The 16377-nt window shown below is 43.2% G+C and overlaps 1 protein-coding gene across 1 annotated transcript in view; it reads left to right on the top strand.

The window, feature by feature from the left end:
- The window catches only part of utp11 (UTP11 small subunit processome component), a 32577-nt gene extending 19666 nt beyond the window's left edge, over positions 1-12911 (top strand). Inside the window, exons 7-8 of the mRNA XM_084336524.1 lie at positions 1657-1767; positions 12588-12911. Coding sequence (XP_084192650.1) covers positions 1657-1767; positions 12588-12671 — 195 coding nt within the window. The 3' untranslated portion in view covers positions 12672-12911. The remainder of the gene's footprint in view (positions 1-1656; positions 1768-12587) is intronic.
- The last annotated feature ends 3466 nt before the right edge of the window (positions 12912-16377 follow it).

Genomic DNA, 16377 nt, shown 5'->3' with positions numbered 1-16377 from the left:
CAAAGAGCATGCAAATAGCCCTTGTAGACGTGGAGCAATCTTCCATTTACTTATGTATGTATTTTTAGGCGGATTTTCAGAAAATTCTAAATACACTCCAAATACAACTACAAAACGTTCCTGTTTAGAAACACACTGTGCTCAAGCCGATCAGCAATACCCCTGAATCACGTGACTTGAGTTGCCTGCACTGAGTTACTGCACTAAACATGTACAAGGGGCTCTATCATGGAGAAACCATGAAACTCCCCTGACAAAAAGTTGATATAAATTAAAGGGCTCAACACCAAATGCAAATCATGGCATTCTGCCTCATATTTCTTAGTGTTTATATTGTGTTCATTATGGCGTGGATATTTTAAAAGACAGCCCTGGTATAATTTTGCTGGCTTTCTACCAACGTCAGTTGACGTAAATAATTACTTGTGAATTTCACATATATATATATAGGTTTTGTCCTAGCTCTATTGAGGTGTGTGTGTGTTCGTGCAAAGCTTTATAACAAACAGCTATGGATTCTGAGGGTTAAATCAATAACTAATCCTAACTTAAGCCCTTATTATTGCAAGTTTGCATTGTGTTTTTGAAGGTATCAACAGAAAGCTCAGGCTGGTGGAGTGAAAACACAAGCCGTTAATATAAAATTACCCTTTTCTCTCTGAAGTCTGCTTTCATATCCTCCAGCCGAGCTTAATGACTTAATGATATTCCCAGGAAACCACAGAAGAAGGCGCAGTGTGTCTATGGAGGTTGCTTTTTTGCTTTATGGAATATAGAGAGACGAAGTCCCTCCCATTCCGCTGGACCCACATGGGACCCTATTTTAGCAAAAATATGTATTGTTGTCGATGGCGAGAGACAAATAATTATTTTTATCGCGTTTGAGTTGTGCCATGAATTACACATGTTTGTCAATTTAAACCGTAATTTTGTTGAGAGTATTATGTTTAATTTTTTAATTCTTTTTATCCACTTTTTCTCCTTATTTTTTCTATTTTTCTCCCATCCCAATTTCGTATTGCCAATTCTCCCCTCCCCTGTCTTGAACGTTGCTAGACTATGCCTCCCACTGGTCAGCTGTAGTGAGGATAGAAGCGTTGCATCACGTGTCCCCTCCGGTACACGAGGAGGCAGCCTGTCGCATCTTTTCACCAGACAGCGCGAGGAGTAACGCATGGGAGGCTCACGCTGCCCCCGATACTTCCTGTCTCTGCTATGCAGGCGTCACCCGACCGACCTCTAAGAGTCGCTGTCCACAACGTCCAATCCCCACCCATCGACTTCCACCCGCTACCTCTGTCAATTGAGATAGTATGACGACTGGTCCAAGCCGCAGGAAATGCTGACACCGGGATTTGAGACCGGAGTCTCTTGCATTGGTGACGAGCACAATCTCTGCTACGCCACCCAGCCGCGCTTATGTTTAATTTTCTGTAATCTTTTTGTGAACTATGTAAATAGAAAATGTAAATAAACACATTTATATATATATTTTTGCAAGTCAAGAAAGTTAATTAACTATCTATACTATAGCTTTTGATGCTATAACATAATGATAGCTAACTGACGATTACACTTTTAAATGTAATTGTTAAATCATACCATGGCTGGTCTGTAAGGTTGTATTGATCTTTCTGTTTCCCTCTCCCTGTGTAGAGGATGGCCCAGCAGAGGAAGCACCAGTATAAGCTTCTGTCCCAGAGGGTCGACCGAGAGAAGAAGTTGTTTGTCATCAGCCAGAAGATCCAGACCCGCAAAGATCTGCAGGTGAGGAGCTCGCTCACTGCAAACAGCACAGTGCTGCATTTAAAGGGATCTTTCACTTTAGTAGAACTTGTCAAGCTTCAGCAGCCTTACCACTACATGTATCTAAGTGCCTCTACAAGTAAGCTAGCGACCACTGCTGTCCCTGTTGTCCGCTCTCAACACCGGTGTCATGTACAAAGGTCTGATGACCACACAAAATAGTAACTGGAGCCGGCTGCACATGAACAAAAAACAGCCTCTCTCAGTAAATGCTTTCAAAACAGTCCCGGGCAGGTAGGTAATAAACAAAGACGGTTTCAAATGGTAAATAATATTTATTGTAGCGGGACTTGAAACCCACTGCTTTCCCCAAAGGGAAAATGATGTTTATTTTAGAGGGGATTTAAACCCAGAACACACACAAAGGGAAAAAGGTAAGGGGAGAACACACAAGGTGAGATATAGATAAACAACTAGATTAGGGTCCGCCGACACTAACCAACCAGCCAGAACGTACCAAAGGTACAAGTCCACACAAAGTGGCAATGGCATACAGTTTACATATATATATACAGTTCCACTTGAAGGGAACAATAGCAAAAGGGCAGTAAAGTATCACTCCACACTCAGTGGAAATAGACACAAAGGCCAACAAGAGGATACTCACTCAGGTAGAGAAGTGGCACATAGGCCAACAATATATATATATATTAACACACAGTACTTGGTCCACCAAAAGGGGTAAATAAGCACAATAATAATCCCACACAACAGTGGAAAACAATGGCAACCCCACTCCACTCTGGTCACTGGCAATTGACAGAATGAGGCGCCCAGACGTGTGTGTGCTGTCAGGTATTTGTCCACCCGTCCCTCTCGAGGTGATTGCCATCAGCTGTCATTCATTAGGCAATCAGCACTCTTCAGTGTAGGGACGGGCGGCACCTGACAGGAAGAGAAAAAGAGACAGCATTAGCTCTCATGCTCACACACACACACACACACATCACATACAAAACATAACACATTAAATATACTAACCTGATGTTCAGATGGTGTCATAAATACAGTAATAATGGTAATGACCAACCCACGTACCCATGTACGTCACACCGGCATTCCTCCCAGTGTAATGGTCCCCAAGAGGGCCTACCTGGGAGAGGTAGAGAACATGGCGCTGTGGTGCCAGGAGAACAGCCTCTCCCTGAACGTCAGCAAAACCAAAGAAATTATTGTGGATTTTAGGAGGTCGGGGGCTAGGGACTACAGCCCCCTCAGTATCTACAGGGCACCGGTCGAGAGAGTGAACAGTTTCAAGTACCTCGGAGTCCACATATCCGAGGACTTGACATGGACCACACACATTGACAGTGTAGTGAAGAAGGCACGGCAGCGCCTCTACTTCCTTAGGCGCCTAAGGAAGTTCAAAGTGAGTCAGAAGATCCTTAAGAACTTCTACTCATGCACAATAGAGAGCATCCTGACTGGTAACATCACCTCCTGGTTTGGCAATAGCACCGCACACGACCGCAGCAGACTGCAGAGTGTGGCTTGATCAGCCGAACGCACAATTGGAGGTGGGCTTCCCACTCTCCAGGACATTTCCACTAAGGGCCAAGACTAAGAGAATTGTCAAAGACTCTAGCCACCTAAATAATTGCCTCTTTGCACTGCTGTGGTCAGGCAAGCACTACCAGAGTCTCATGGCCAGTACAGAGAGACTCAGAATGAGCTTCTATCCCCAGGCCATCAGGATGCTCAATGACTCTATGTAACATCAACCCATCCATCTACACTCATTGCACACACATCCACATGTACACACTCACTTTAGACACTTTAACCTCATAACCTCTTCCACCCGTGCTGTGTTATTACTAGTGAGACTTTAGTTTTTGAAATGTGATAATATTTTGGCGGAGATCCGCCATTTTTTATTAGTGGCCGTCGCGGAATTATGATAGTCATATGAGCATAGGGCATCCAGAGCTCTCAATGAGCGCTGAAATTTCGAAAAACTACAGTACCCAGGGAATTCTAGCCTCCTGCAAACAAATTACTTGAATTTCTTTTATTTCTCGGGATACTATATCACAAAACTGAACGTTATTGGCATAGATTGGAGCGCAGTTAGTGTCTACCTTCTGTGAACATTTAGCAACAATCCTGTTGCAAAAATAAAAAGCTGACTGTATTTACAGTAGATTTCATTCTCGGTTCTTCATGCACGCCTGGTAGTGTTGTCAAAAATATCGAAGTATCGATACATATCGATACTGAATATTTAAAATGGTTTCGATACTAATTTCCCGAAATACCGATACTTTCTGCAGTATCGGTACCAGCTGGCGAGTGTTCTAAGTTGTTGACACGCTGTTCAGAGCGCGCTTGCCCCTCCGCCTCCTCCAGCCCTCCCCCTCACAGAGCCGTCTTCAGTTTGTAAACAAACATTTTAGCTGAAGATGGCAAATGCAGAGCCTCCGCAACTTGTGCTTGTGTTGTGGATAAAGAAAACAGCAGAAGTGCTGTTTGGTGGTACTTCGGGTTTGAAGTAAACGATGAAGGACAAGCTAAAGAAGATGCCCCAATGCTATTTGCAAGCGGTGTTACAGAGCAGTGCCAACGCGGATCTCCATAAAGAAATGAAAGAGGTTCGTGACAGCTGCTCTTTCAACGTCACTGTGACTGAAGCATTAAACCATTAACTCTAGTTTAATACATGATACGTTGTCTACTGATGGCGCATAATATCAACAGCTGATTCGTTGTTAGTAACGTTACAGCTTTCAGCTAACGTTAGCTACTGCTAGCCGTTAGCTCCGTTAGCTTAGCTGGCCACCTTTATAATTACTGCATGGAAACGGAGTAACGTTAACGTTTAAACGTTATGTCGAGGTCATACAATACTACAGTCGACATAAGGTTAACGTTACCCCGTTTCCATGAAGTGTTTAAATAGCAGCAATCTTGTTGAAAATGTAACGTTACTAAATGCTCTGAGCATAGCCTCTCTCTCTCTCTCTCTCTCTCTCTCTCTCTCTCTCTATCTCTCTCTCTCTCTCTCTCTCTCTCTCTCTCTCGTTATCTTTAAATAAAAATCGAAACTGTTACTAACTGTAATACAAACAGTTCAGTTTGTCAGGTACATGCAACACAGATTACAGTGTTTACATCCGTCTGCTTGAGAAAATACCATGTTCTGCATCTGCAATAAAAATGATTGAAGTGAGATGAACAGTTATTTTTAAATGTGTGATCTAAAGATAAACAAAGGGTTTTAAAATTGTTATATTTATCTTCTCTTATAATACCAGAGAGAAGCTGAGGAGAATCAACCAGCAACAAAAGCTAAATTTGTTTAAAAAAAAAAAAAAAAAAAAAAAAAAATATATATATATATATATATATATATATATATATATATATATTATAATTTTTTTTGGTATCGAAATGGTATCGAAGTATCGATACTTTTCAAGGTATCGTATCGAAGTCGAAATTCCAGTATTGCGACAACACTAACGCCTGGTGATACTAAATCCAAATTTAACTCTGCCATTGGAAAGAGTAGATTTGGCCTGATCCATAGATGTGCAAGTTGGCTATAATAAGGTAATTTATATGCCTCATTTTCTATGTTCTATAATAATATTTCAAATTGCATGGGTCCGGATGGCAGAATTCAGTACTGTATCTACAAAACCTTCGGTTTAATCATCTTCCCTTTATTAATTTCCTTAGATTTTGTGTACACGTGATCTCAAGAAGGTACTGAATGAGCTCAGCGGCAGTTTTTCATGTCTGGTCATTTTTAGCATGGTGTTATTCACTCTTCTCCTTTGTTTCATCACAATTTAAGCAAGCCTAGTAATAGACACAATATTTCTAACACTGGGAAAACATTCACTGAGGTCCATAGATGTTCATAGATACCAAAAACATGCAAATGGACCTTGTAGAAGTGGAGCAATCTTCCATTTACTTAGGTATGTATTTTAGGCAGATTTTCAGAAAATAGGGCTCCGGGCTTAACACATTGGGTGCCCCGCTGTTTTCGGGCCCCATCTATGCACTGCCACGCTTTAAAAGATAGGAGTCCGTCACCTTGTTTGTAGAGCTAAAACTATATTCTATATTATAGCTATGGATACAATACTATGGTAATTTGACAGTGACTTTCTTCCGGTCAAGATGCAAAAAAGAGAAATTTTCCATGCATACATTTGCGAATATAAGTATGTTTTTAGATCAGTCTGGGGTAATTCCCGATATGCTGAGGAATAGCCTTATGCGTGTATTATACTATAACCGTTGCCATTTCTTGCCTGGACCCGCTATTATTCTCAAATCAAATCTATATCATAGGTATTATGTAGGGCTGTACCGAATGTAATTTTTTAACATTCAAAGCTTCGATTGAAGTATTCGAACGAAGCTTCACATTTAGTCATTTAGCTGACGCTTTTATCCAAAGCGACTTACAAGTTCTGTACGACAAGCCATCAGGAAGGGCACAACTCTATCAGCTGAGCAACAATGTTCATCAAAGTGTTGAGTGCTACAGTGTAGGTTAGTTTATTAGGACAAGTGCATGACAGTACGGTTAGTTAGGGTTAGATTTTTTTTTTATTGTTTTTTTTTTAATTCAGATAATGGTTGAAGAAGTGCGTCTTTAGTCGACGGCGAAAGATTGGACGTGATTCGGCTGTCCTAACTGGGGTGGGTAGTTCATTCCACCATTGTGGGGCAAGGACTGAGAATAGGCGACTTCTCTTTGATGACCCTCCCGGAGCTTGGATAGGAGTAGGTCTGAGGCGGCCAGAAGATGTGTCTATTGATGTGTCTATTGATGTGTCTATTGTCTATTAAAATAAAATTACTTCGTAATGACATTTTTATAATTTTTTTTTAACTAAATCCTCAATTTGAATAAAGTGATTAATCTGATTAAATTAGTATTTTTCTTTTATTAAATCAACTTTCTTTAATGAATATAACAGTTTCGTCAACATAAATAATCCAATAAGGGCACGGTTGGTATGAAAGTGATGGTGACGTCTTATAGTATAATATTAGTGTAGCCTAATCTTTAACTGCAACTGTGAAGAAAACCCCCATTGGTTTAAACAGATTGAATAGACAAACAAATATATATAAAAAATAAAATTATTTAAAAAAAAATGATTAAAAAGAAAAAATTCAAATGTTGATTTAGAATTCGAATGTCAACATTATGATCGAAGCTTCGAAGCATTCGGTACAGCCCTAGTATTATGTTTCATCATGAATGAAAGGGGCTGGGGGGTCGTTTTTTGATGCTTTGATCGTCACCAACGGCATACGTTGTGGACTAACGTTACACACACACGTTCGGATCGAGGCGAAGACATGCTTGGATCAACACAAGATTGATATCATATAGCCCTTACCTTGACTAGGATGTACCCCAAAAAGAATATTCCAATTATCTGATCGCGATTCCAAGTATTGATGTCCATCGTGTCGCCAACATAATCCACCACACATCATGCATCGGGAGCATTTGATTCTTCTCAATCTGACCGTTTATAACCGCTCCCAGTGCCAAAAAAAAAACGACCCGGAGACATTAGATCGACGCACAGGCCAAGATACAAGGTTTCAAAGGGTGCTCGATACCGCCGTCTAGCTGGATGCGGCCAGTATTGCACTTTGGCTACCTCAGACTCATTCCCTATGCTATGGTAACAACAGGCTCCCTGGATGGATAATGAATAAAAATATCGAGGAAAAAAAGGAAAAACTACCCAGAAACGTAAAAAGCCATTTTTGGCACTCTACGGTCGGGGCCGTTTTTTGGCACATAAAGTGTTAAGAGGTTACCAGGCGTCTATACTTTCCGTAGCCGCATTTCTGGCAGACGCTCTCTGATTGGCTACTGTTGCCCAATCGCGTGACGAGCTGTGTCTTTGCCCATTTCCGCGTCGAACAGCCTGCAAACTACCTGGCGTTCTATCGCCATGCTCTAAGACAAACTCTAACCTTAACCAACTTCGAAAGAGTGCCTAAGCTTAACCATCGAAAGAACTTGCCGTCATGCTCTAAGACAAACTCTAACCTTAACCAACTTCGAAAGAGTGCCTAAGCTTAACTAGTGTAGAAACAGGCGTCGCCAATCAGAGAGCGTCTTGCCAAAAATGCGGCTACGGAAAGTACCAGACGGCATGAACACTTAAGGTAACTAACTTGCGTTCAGCGTTTCTCTGATTTTTCTCTGATTGGCTGGCTGAGCTCTGGTGTCCGCTGGAGCAAGCCAGAGACAGCCGGCGATGCAATATTTTATTTGTTTGTCATGACAAACCAATTACATAATCCAACATATGTGTAAAGGCACAACATATTCCAGTTAACGGTATCTTTTTTTAATGATTCGTTACGGCGCAATCAATACTTCCATGCATTCCGGACCTCCATGTTTTGGGGGTATTCATCAGACAAATCGGATCCGGGATTCGGCTCCCATCAGTCGGGCAAGAACTGCGGGTTTTCAGCCTCTCTCCTCTCTCCTGGAGCTTAAGGGGGAGCTTAGTATTCCTGCCTCTGAGGAGGTGGCTACAACAACACACAGTGACTACATGCAGTCACTGTGTGTTGTTGTAGCCACCGGGTAAATCGCGATAATCCAACATATGTGTAAAGGCACAACATATTCCAGTTAACGGTATATTTTTTTAATGATTCGTTACGGCGTAGTCAATACTTCCATGCGTATAAATTGAGGAAGGCAGGGACCTCTGCCGCTCTGCCGCGCGCTGCAACACAACACAGAGCGGCAGGCGTGGAAAAGGGGGCGTGCTAGCGCGCGGTCACGTGGGCGTCGTGGCCAATCAGAGAAACGCTGAACGCAAGTTAGTTACCTTAAGTGTTCACACTACCAGGGCGGCTACGTGGCGTAGTGGGCAAGGCACTCGCCACGAATGACGGAGACGCTGGGCTTGCCTGTTCGAGCCCAGCGCTCCACATTGCTTTCAGTTTAGCTGGTCGTTCATACTAATACACATTGGCCGTATTAGGGGGTGGGAAACTGATGGGTGGGGATCGGGCGTTGTGGACAGCGACTCCTACAGGTCGGTTGGTGCGCCTGCGCAGTAGAATCAGGAAGTGTCGGGGGCAGCGTGAGCCTCCCACGTGTTACTCCTCGCCACTGAGAGATTGAGCTGCGCAGGTGAAAAGATGCGACTGCTGTTACCTCAAGTACCGGAGGGGACTTGTGCTATGTATGACTTAGTCCACATTGCAGCCGGCTTGTGGGAGGCAAGAAACAGCGTTCGTGACAGGGGAGGGTTGAATTGGATGATACGAAATTGGGATGGGAGAAAATATAGAAAAAATGGGAGAAAAAGTGGATCAAAAAAAAAGTGTTCACACTACCAGACACCTCAAAAAGTGGCCATTTGTGTTTTAGTTTTTGAGGACTTCATACTTTTTTTTGCAAACCAAAATACTATACTTTACTTATAGCACATGCATAAGCCTGGTCTCTTTTGAAAGATGACATTCTGAAGTTTCAGATACAATAAAATGCTAATGAAATAGAGTAACATAGGTCTGAACTTGAGTTGTAGAAAAACTTGTTACTCACGTTTTTCTGTAGTAGTTGCAATATCCAAAAAAGTAGTACCGGTATATCCCAAAAAATTGGTATAAGCTGAAAAACACCCTGGGTCCATAGCCTGAAGTCTTATGTAGTACATGTCCAAATACATACAAATTAGGGGTGGAACGGTTCGCATTCGAACTGTGCACCGTTCGATACGACCTCCACGGTTCGGGGCATGTGTGTATTGTTCGGTTATAACGTTAGCCACAAGCTAGGCTAACGTTACGTTAGCCGCAAGCTAACGAACGTTAGCCACAAGCTAACCGCGGAAATGCTCACAGCGAAGTGACTCCATGACACAAGATCCATTAGTGGGGAAGGGGGGGTATATTGACAAGGCTTGACAACAGAGGTTTAAAGATAACTTCACGTTTATTAGCTGTTCGTTTATATTATATCATCAGGGCTTCTCCAGGTTCCAATGCTGTGTGTTACTGTTGACTATTTACTTCCTGGTGTGATGTCACTTCAAATACGGCTAGCAAGACTCAAATAGCAAAAGCGAGTCAAGTTGATTAGGTACCATGCAGTGAAAAACGGCATAAGAGAATACTTCATAATGTTTCATGCAATTAAAAAGTAAATATATATTTAGTACACATGATTTATTTATTTTAAATAACACTGACTTTTCCTTTTTGATAAGAAAGTCTAGTGCTTGTTGAGCATATGCATACTCTGCATCCTCTGTGCATCCCCTTAACAATTGTGTGTATTGAGCTGTACTGTATTGTACCCATTCTGCAATCTGTTAATAACATTTTCAATCAATCAATACTTTATGTTGATGGCCTTTGTCTATAATGTGGCCACAAACAATTGAATTATTTTGTTTGTTTGCACTAAGTTAATACTTTGACAAATGTTGCCTATATTTTTCAGTCAGTTCGGTCTTTGTGTGCCAGTTCAGTCTTTGTATTTAAGGCAAACCGCTGTAAACCTTATTTTTTACCAAATAAATGACAGACATGTTTAAATCAGCAATGCCCCTCTTGCTGTACCAACATCTCTCCTAGCTCTAACCGGTCACTGTCAAAATAATGTGCCTGATGTCAAACTGCCTCATTATTTCAGTTTTTGCATGACTACGTCCTTGAGAATAACTGAAAAGTGGGATTATTTTTAGGCTATATATCTTATGCTGATGTATGGTATTTTTGGAGTGTTACAAAAAAACACCGTATATCGAACCGAACCGTGAATTTTGTGAACCGTTCCACCCCTAATACAAATCCATCCAGAAATGAGTGATTAGGAGCGATTTTGGTAAACTGTGTACAAAAAAAAAGCTCTCCAGGTTTCAGTTTTTTCATTGACTTCAATTCATTCTGCGGTTTTTTCTCTTCCTGTTTTCGCTCATGACTTTTCACCCAGATCCCTGATTTACAGATCCCCACGTGGGGTATTGTTGGAAAGCCACACTCATTGGCTACAACCCTATCCAATCGTTTTCGAGATCGCCAAATGATTGACGGAGCTAGAGCCCCGGGAGTCGGGGGTGGTAATCTGACTCTGCCGTGTACTTTGGTGCACACCTCGCATATCGGCATGTAACTCAAGAACTGCTGAGCGGATTTTGTCGCCTGAACCAGGCAATCGACAGGCAACAAATAGGGCTTTAATTGTATATATTGTATTAAAACATTTCCTAAAGAGGGCCAGTGGTAAATACTTTAACCCTACACCATATTTTATCTATTTATTAAAGAGATTTGCACTACATCCATACCACATTATCAGGGGCTCATACAGAACCAAGCATTTCACTGTAATGTACATGTACTTTATACATGACAAATAAAAGCTAACTTGAAACTTGAGGTAAGGCTGCTGAAACATGACAAGTTCTACTAAAGTGAAATATCCCTTTACTTTCCTTATCATTTTCAGTCACATTGACCCCATAATGTTGGAAGGAAGAGAACGTCTTTCATGGTTTCATTATTTCTACTGCTAATATCAGACCAGTTATGTTCTGTTCAATATTTATTTTTTGTTATTTATTTAACCTTTATATTTAACCAGGAAGTCCCTTGAGGTTAAGATTTCAAGGGAGACCTGGCCAAGATAGCACACCATTACAAAGTTACAAAATTATTTCACTCAAAACCGTGCCGTTTCTCGCCTGTATCAACAATCAATCTGAAATCAACGCTATATTATTGGTATTATGTTTCATCATGAATGCATGAAAGGGGGGGGGGGCGGGGGTCGTTTTTCTATGCTTTGATCGTCGCCAACGGAATACGTTACACACATACGCTCGGATCGCAGTGAACGGATTCTTGGATCAACACAAGATTGATACCATATAGCCCTTACCTTGACTAGGATGTACTCTAAAAAGAATATTCCAATTATCTGATCGCCATTCCAAGTGTTGATGTCTATCGTGTTGCCAACATAATCCACCAAAGAACATGAACCGGGAGTGCTTGATTCTCCTCAATCCATGCGTTATAAACGCTTGTCCTGCCCGACAAGGAAACCCCGGCCCGGACTTTTTAGATCGACGCACAGCCCAAGCCAGAGTTTCAAAGGATGTGCAATACCGGCCGCAAGGACGTTTGCGATCTCAGACCCATTCCCAATGATATCAGGCTCCCTGGATGGATAATCAATGGAAATAGCGAATAAAAGAAATAACGACCAAAACACGACTATACTCTGGTCTGACGCCGAATGTTCAGCGAGTTAACCCGACTATCATCGGGTATGGCGTGGAAAGTGTTAAAAACAGATACATACAAAATCCAGCTTACAAACAGCAATTGCTACTCTTCAGTTACAGAGCTTCAAACTTTCCCAGGAAGACAAAACCATTACACTGTAGTGTGTTCTGAAGGTTATTCCATGACCAGGGTACAAAACAAGACAAAGCTGCTAAAAAGCAGGTGGTGACTGATTTTTAAAATGTAGAGAACTGTTATACACATTCGTGACACACATTCGTTTTGAGAAAACTGCCTCCCAAAATGACAACTATATTTTATATGTTGACATATCAATTAGATATGAAATATTATGAAAGGTCGAAACATTGAGACCAAAACCCAAAATAGCCCAAAACATTTGGAGTGATTTGCAATTTCCCCCTTTAAATGAATGGTATGTTTTAGGCCCAGGTTGGTGGACTAAATGTTTTCTGGTCTGAGCCACTTCCTTCAGTCTAATTGAGATCATTACATCCACTCTGCCGCAGGATAAGACCAAGAAAGTGAAAGTGAGCAAGGAGACGGCCAACGCAGCAGCCATCTACAAGTTTGCGGCCAAGAGGAAACGCTGAGAGAGACTCAGTCTAACGCAAAAATCACTGCCAGCCTGATGCCTTGACAAATACTGGTCTTCTGCTCCATAGAACCAAGCGGACAGTGAGGCCTGTGCTCCCTGCACTACTTATTCTGACAACTTCCAAGTGTGACACGGTTTTCTGATGTTTATTCTCCTCAGATGTTGTTGTTCTGTACATATTTATCAGAGAATTACAGTTTAATTTCTTTTCCAATAAAAACATTTTGGCATGATATTCTGAAAGGACGGCGTGTTGCTTTTATGTCTAGTCATGCTTGTTATGGCAGAGTTGTATACGGTCACTGTCTTGGGGGGTTTGTTGTTCTGCCAGTAGGTGGCAGTGGTGTCCCTTATGATCAACTGAAAAGCAGAGGGGTTTTGTGACGGAAGATCTTGGAGGATGAATACAGTAGAGTAAGACAGGCTACAGCAGCTACTGCACCTTCACTGGAACACTTTGAGAGAGGTTGTGGAAATGTCTTATTTCTAGAAAACTTTTTGACTGAGAGAATTTTGACTGTCCAATATTTTTACGTACTATATTTCTCTACTTGGGTACACACAGTGTAGATTGTAAAGAGAATATCACTCATCTACAATGCATGCCCCATCCCAACTAAAAACTAATTATTCCTAATGTCTGCCATCACTTTGGGTGATGTTTCTCATGTCCCCTGGTGTGTGTTAACATGAACATGTGTTGTTGAATAAGGACAAGGTGTTGAGTTCCACAGTGTGCGGCAGTAGCATTAGACTGCAGGCCCCTGCGCCCAGCAGCAGATCACAGAGAGCCAGGCTTGATTGATCACTGTGGTGGCAGCAGCTTCATAAACAGGGCCCATCCATCAGGCTCTCCCGGGAGCCACTGGGAGGGGGCGGGGGGTGGGCGGAGGGAGAGAAGGAGCTTGGCAGAAATGTCACCAGGCCCAGGGAGAGGTGGGAGGAGGGGTGACCAGAGGCCTTGGCCCGGACACTGCTGACCCGAGCAAAGGTGGGACAGCCACTCACGACGGGACAGAAAGGAGAAGAATGATGATGGGTTCCCCCACTTGGAGCAGGTCCTTTAAAAACGGGGGTGGGCAACCTTTTTGGGCACGAAATCCACCGTTTTCAAGTTGTTTGTGTCTGTGGAGTAAACGGGAGTACAAACCCGGAGTGCTTGAATGATCTGTGACTCCACAATGACCTTCCTAAACACGCAGAGGATTTCCATGGGCTCATTCAATATTGATTGTTTTGATGGAAAATCTTATCGCTTTCAAAACGTGTACATTTCACAACGCAACACCCCTGACGACAGGCCAAGGTCTTTCATGTTCTACCCAGTGACAGAATGACTGACGTCCTACACCGGCCTCCCTCCTTTCTCCTCCTCCCTCCCCCCTTCCCTGTGCTCCCCCCATACTGCGTCACACTGCTGAGAGTGCGTGCGTGTATCGGGACCCTCAGGCTTGCTGTCCGGCCGCAGAGGGGGTGGCATCCTTCGTAAGGAGCCCAGGGGTCAAAACACTGTGTGCGGAGTTCCGGGACCCCTCCATGACTTTGGTGACCCAAATGACAGACGAACCACTGTTCCCTGCTGAAGGCTCCCCTTTCATTCCCCCGCAGGACCGGGACTCTGGCCGTGGGGGGGGGGGGGGGGGGGGGCTTTGGGAAGAGTGAGTGACCCTCTGATTTTAAAGATATAGACGAGCATTCCTGTATTGTCCAAGACTTGTTCGTTTGCGAACTTGCCCGGGGCATCCTGTGTGCTCCCCCCTTACCCTGTACTCCCACCTCCACCCCCTTTCAAACCAATGAGCCTCGGGGGTTCGCTAAGTGACGACCACTTTTTAGGATGGGGGGGGGGCTATTCCACTCACACAGCTGCAGGCCATGACACTGACCCTGCATAGCAGGAACTGTTTTAGAGCGAAAGTGCTGCCTGTTTAAGGGAAGGAATATGACACAATAAGTCGTTGTTCATTTTCAGAGGAACATGAGCCAAGTTAGGGTAACTGTCTTTTCAAGGCTAGAATAGTCTTGGGTTTTCCCTCTTTTCTTTTTCTTGACATTTTACAATTCCATTTAAATGATGTGGCTTGGTGATATGAAATAAACATTTAAAAAATAAACATATGTATGTGACAATGTCAGCAGTCAGTTAAATATAAAAATAAAAAAGACCAAAATTGGAGATGCAGTAGCCTACCTGCTTCATGCTGGACGCATCTGGACCCTTATGTTTGTGTGATCAGATATGTAAACATAACATACACCATTTGGTGGCCATGTCGCAATGTGGGGATTGTAATGGGAAATATTAAAGGACAAACATGATAATATATTCCACGACAGGATGGAACCTCCAATCCGGGGAGTATTTAGATTGATCTTGTTTAATTGGATTGTCACCTACTATATTTCATAATTATATATAAATATCAAATCAAATGTATTTGTAAAGCCTGAAATCACATGTTAATGTCCCCATGGACCAGAAAAGTCTTCTTTAAACAAGTCAAGAAGAAACATCACAATAAATCAAGAACAAAAAACCCACCATGAAATAATGAATGAATACATATGATATTTATATATATATATAATATTTATACCTTATTATATTTCAAACAATGACGAGATACAGATGCTCCAGTGAATCATATTCAACTAGAAGAACTCTGATTAGCTCCTACTCCTACCGTACAAATCAGGATGAGGTGGGTAATGATGAGCGTGTTCATCAACACTTGATCTCCGCACCCGAGACCCGTGTGTGTCCCTCCGCCTCCTTCACCCCTGCACTGCTCTCTCTGCTCCTCCGAAGCCAGCTCACACAGATCGAGGAGGAGGACAGTACTAATCAATCGCCAAATTACAAAAAGGTGGAGAGAGAAAGAGACAGGGAGGGAGTGAGAGAAGAGAGAGGTAGCCTGGGGTTGGAGTGAAGGAGGTGGGGGGGGGGGGGAGGGGGGATGAAGGAGGAGGAGTGGTACTCCTTATCCTCGGATCTCTCTCTACTTTAACTTGAAACTGGGTGTCACAGGGTCTTTTGAAGTAGTGGCTAGAAGAGAGGGACCAGGGATGAGGTGTCTGTGTGTGTTTGGGGGGGGGGGGGGGGGGGGGGTGTAGGCAGCAGGGTTTGTCTTCGTGCCAGGGGGAAAATGTCTGAAGGAAAATCTTTACAACCCTGACAGTGCCCCTGACGAGTGTGTGTGTGTGTGTATGTGCATGTGTTTGTGTGTTAGTGACGTGTATGCGTGTGCATTTGGATTTGTGTGCATCTATCATTGTGCATTTGCTTTTGTGTGCGTGTGTGTGCGTGTGTGAGTGAGCATGTTGTTCAAGCGACAAGGTGGGGATCACAGAGCCCCATTTTAAATTGCCACTAATGAGCCACGGGCCCTGGCTGGCGAGAGGTACTCGAATTGATTAAATTTGCATGGGAGCCTAAATCACGATGGGGGCCTCATCCTTGTAACCCCCCCCCACCCCACCCCTACTCTCCCCACTTACCCCCTGTACACACACACACACTCCACCATTGGTCCCCCCCCCCCCCACCTCAACATCAGACCTACAGGGGGTACCTCGCTGCGGGAGTGAGGGGGTGGGCAGGATGGGCCAGGGGGAGGATGTGTGTGAGTGTGTGCGTGCGCGTGGTGTTGAGCGGGGCGTGGAGCGCACCCATCTGCCCCGGTATTACTGTCAGTCCATCA

Source organism: Notolepis coatsorum, assembly GCF_963971535.1.
Source record: "Notolepis coatsorum genome assembly, chromosome: 19".
NCBI lineage: Eukaryota > Metazoa > Chordata > Actinopteri > Aulopiformes > Paralepididae > Notolepis > Notolepis coatsorum.
The sequence above is the reverse complement of the archived record's forward strand: the minus strand, read 5'-3'. Positions and strand labels throughout refer to the sequence as shown.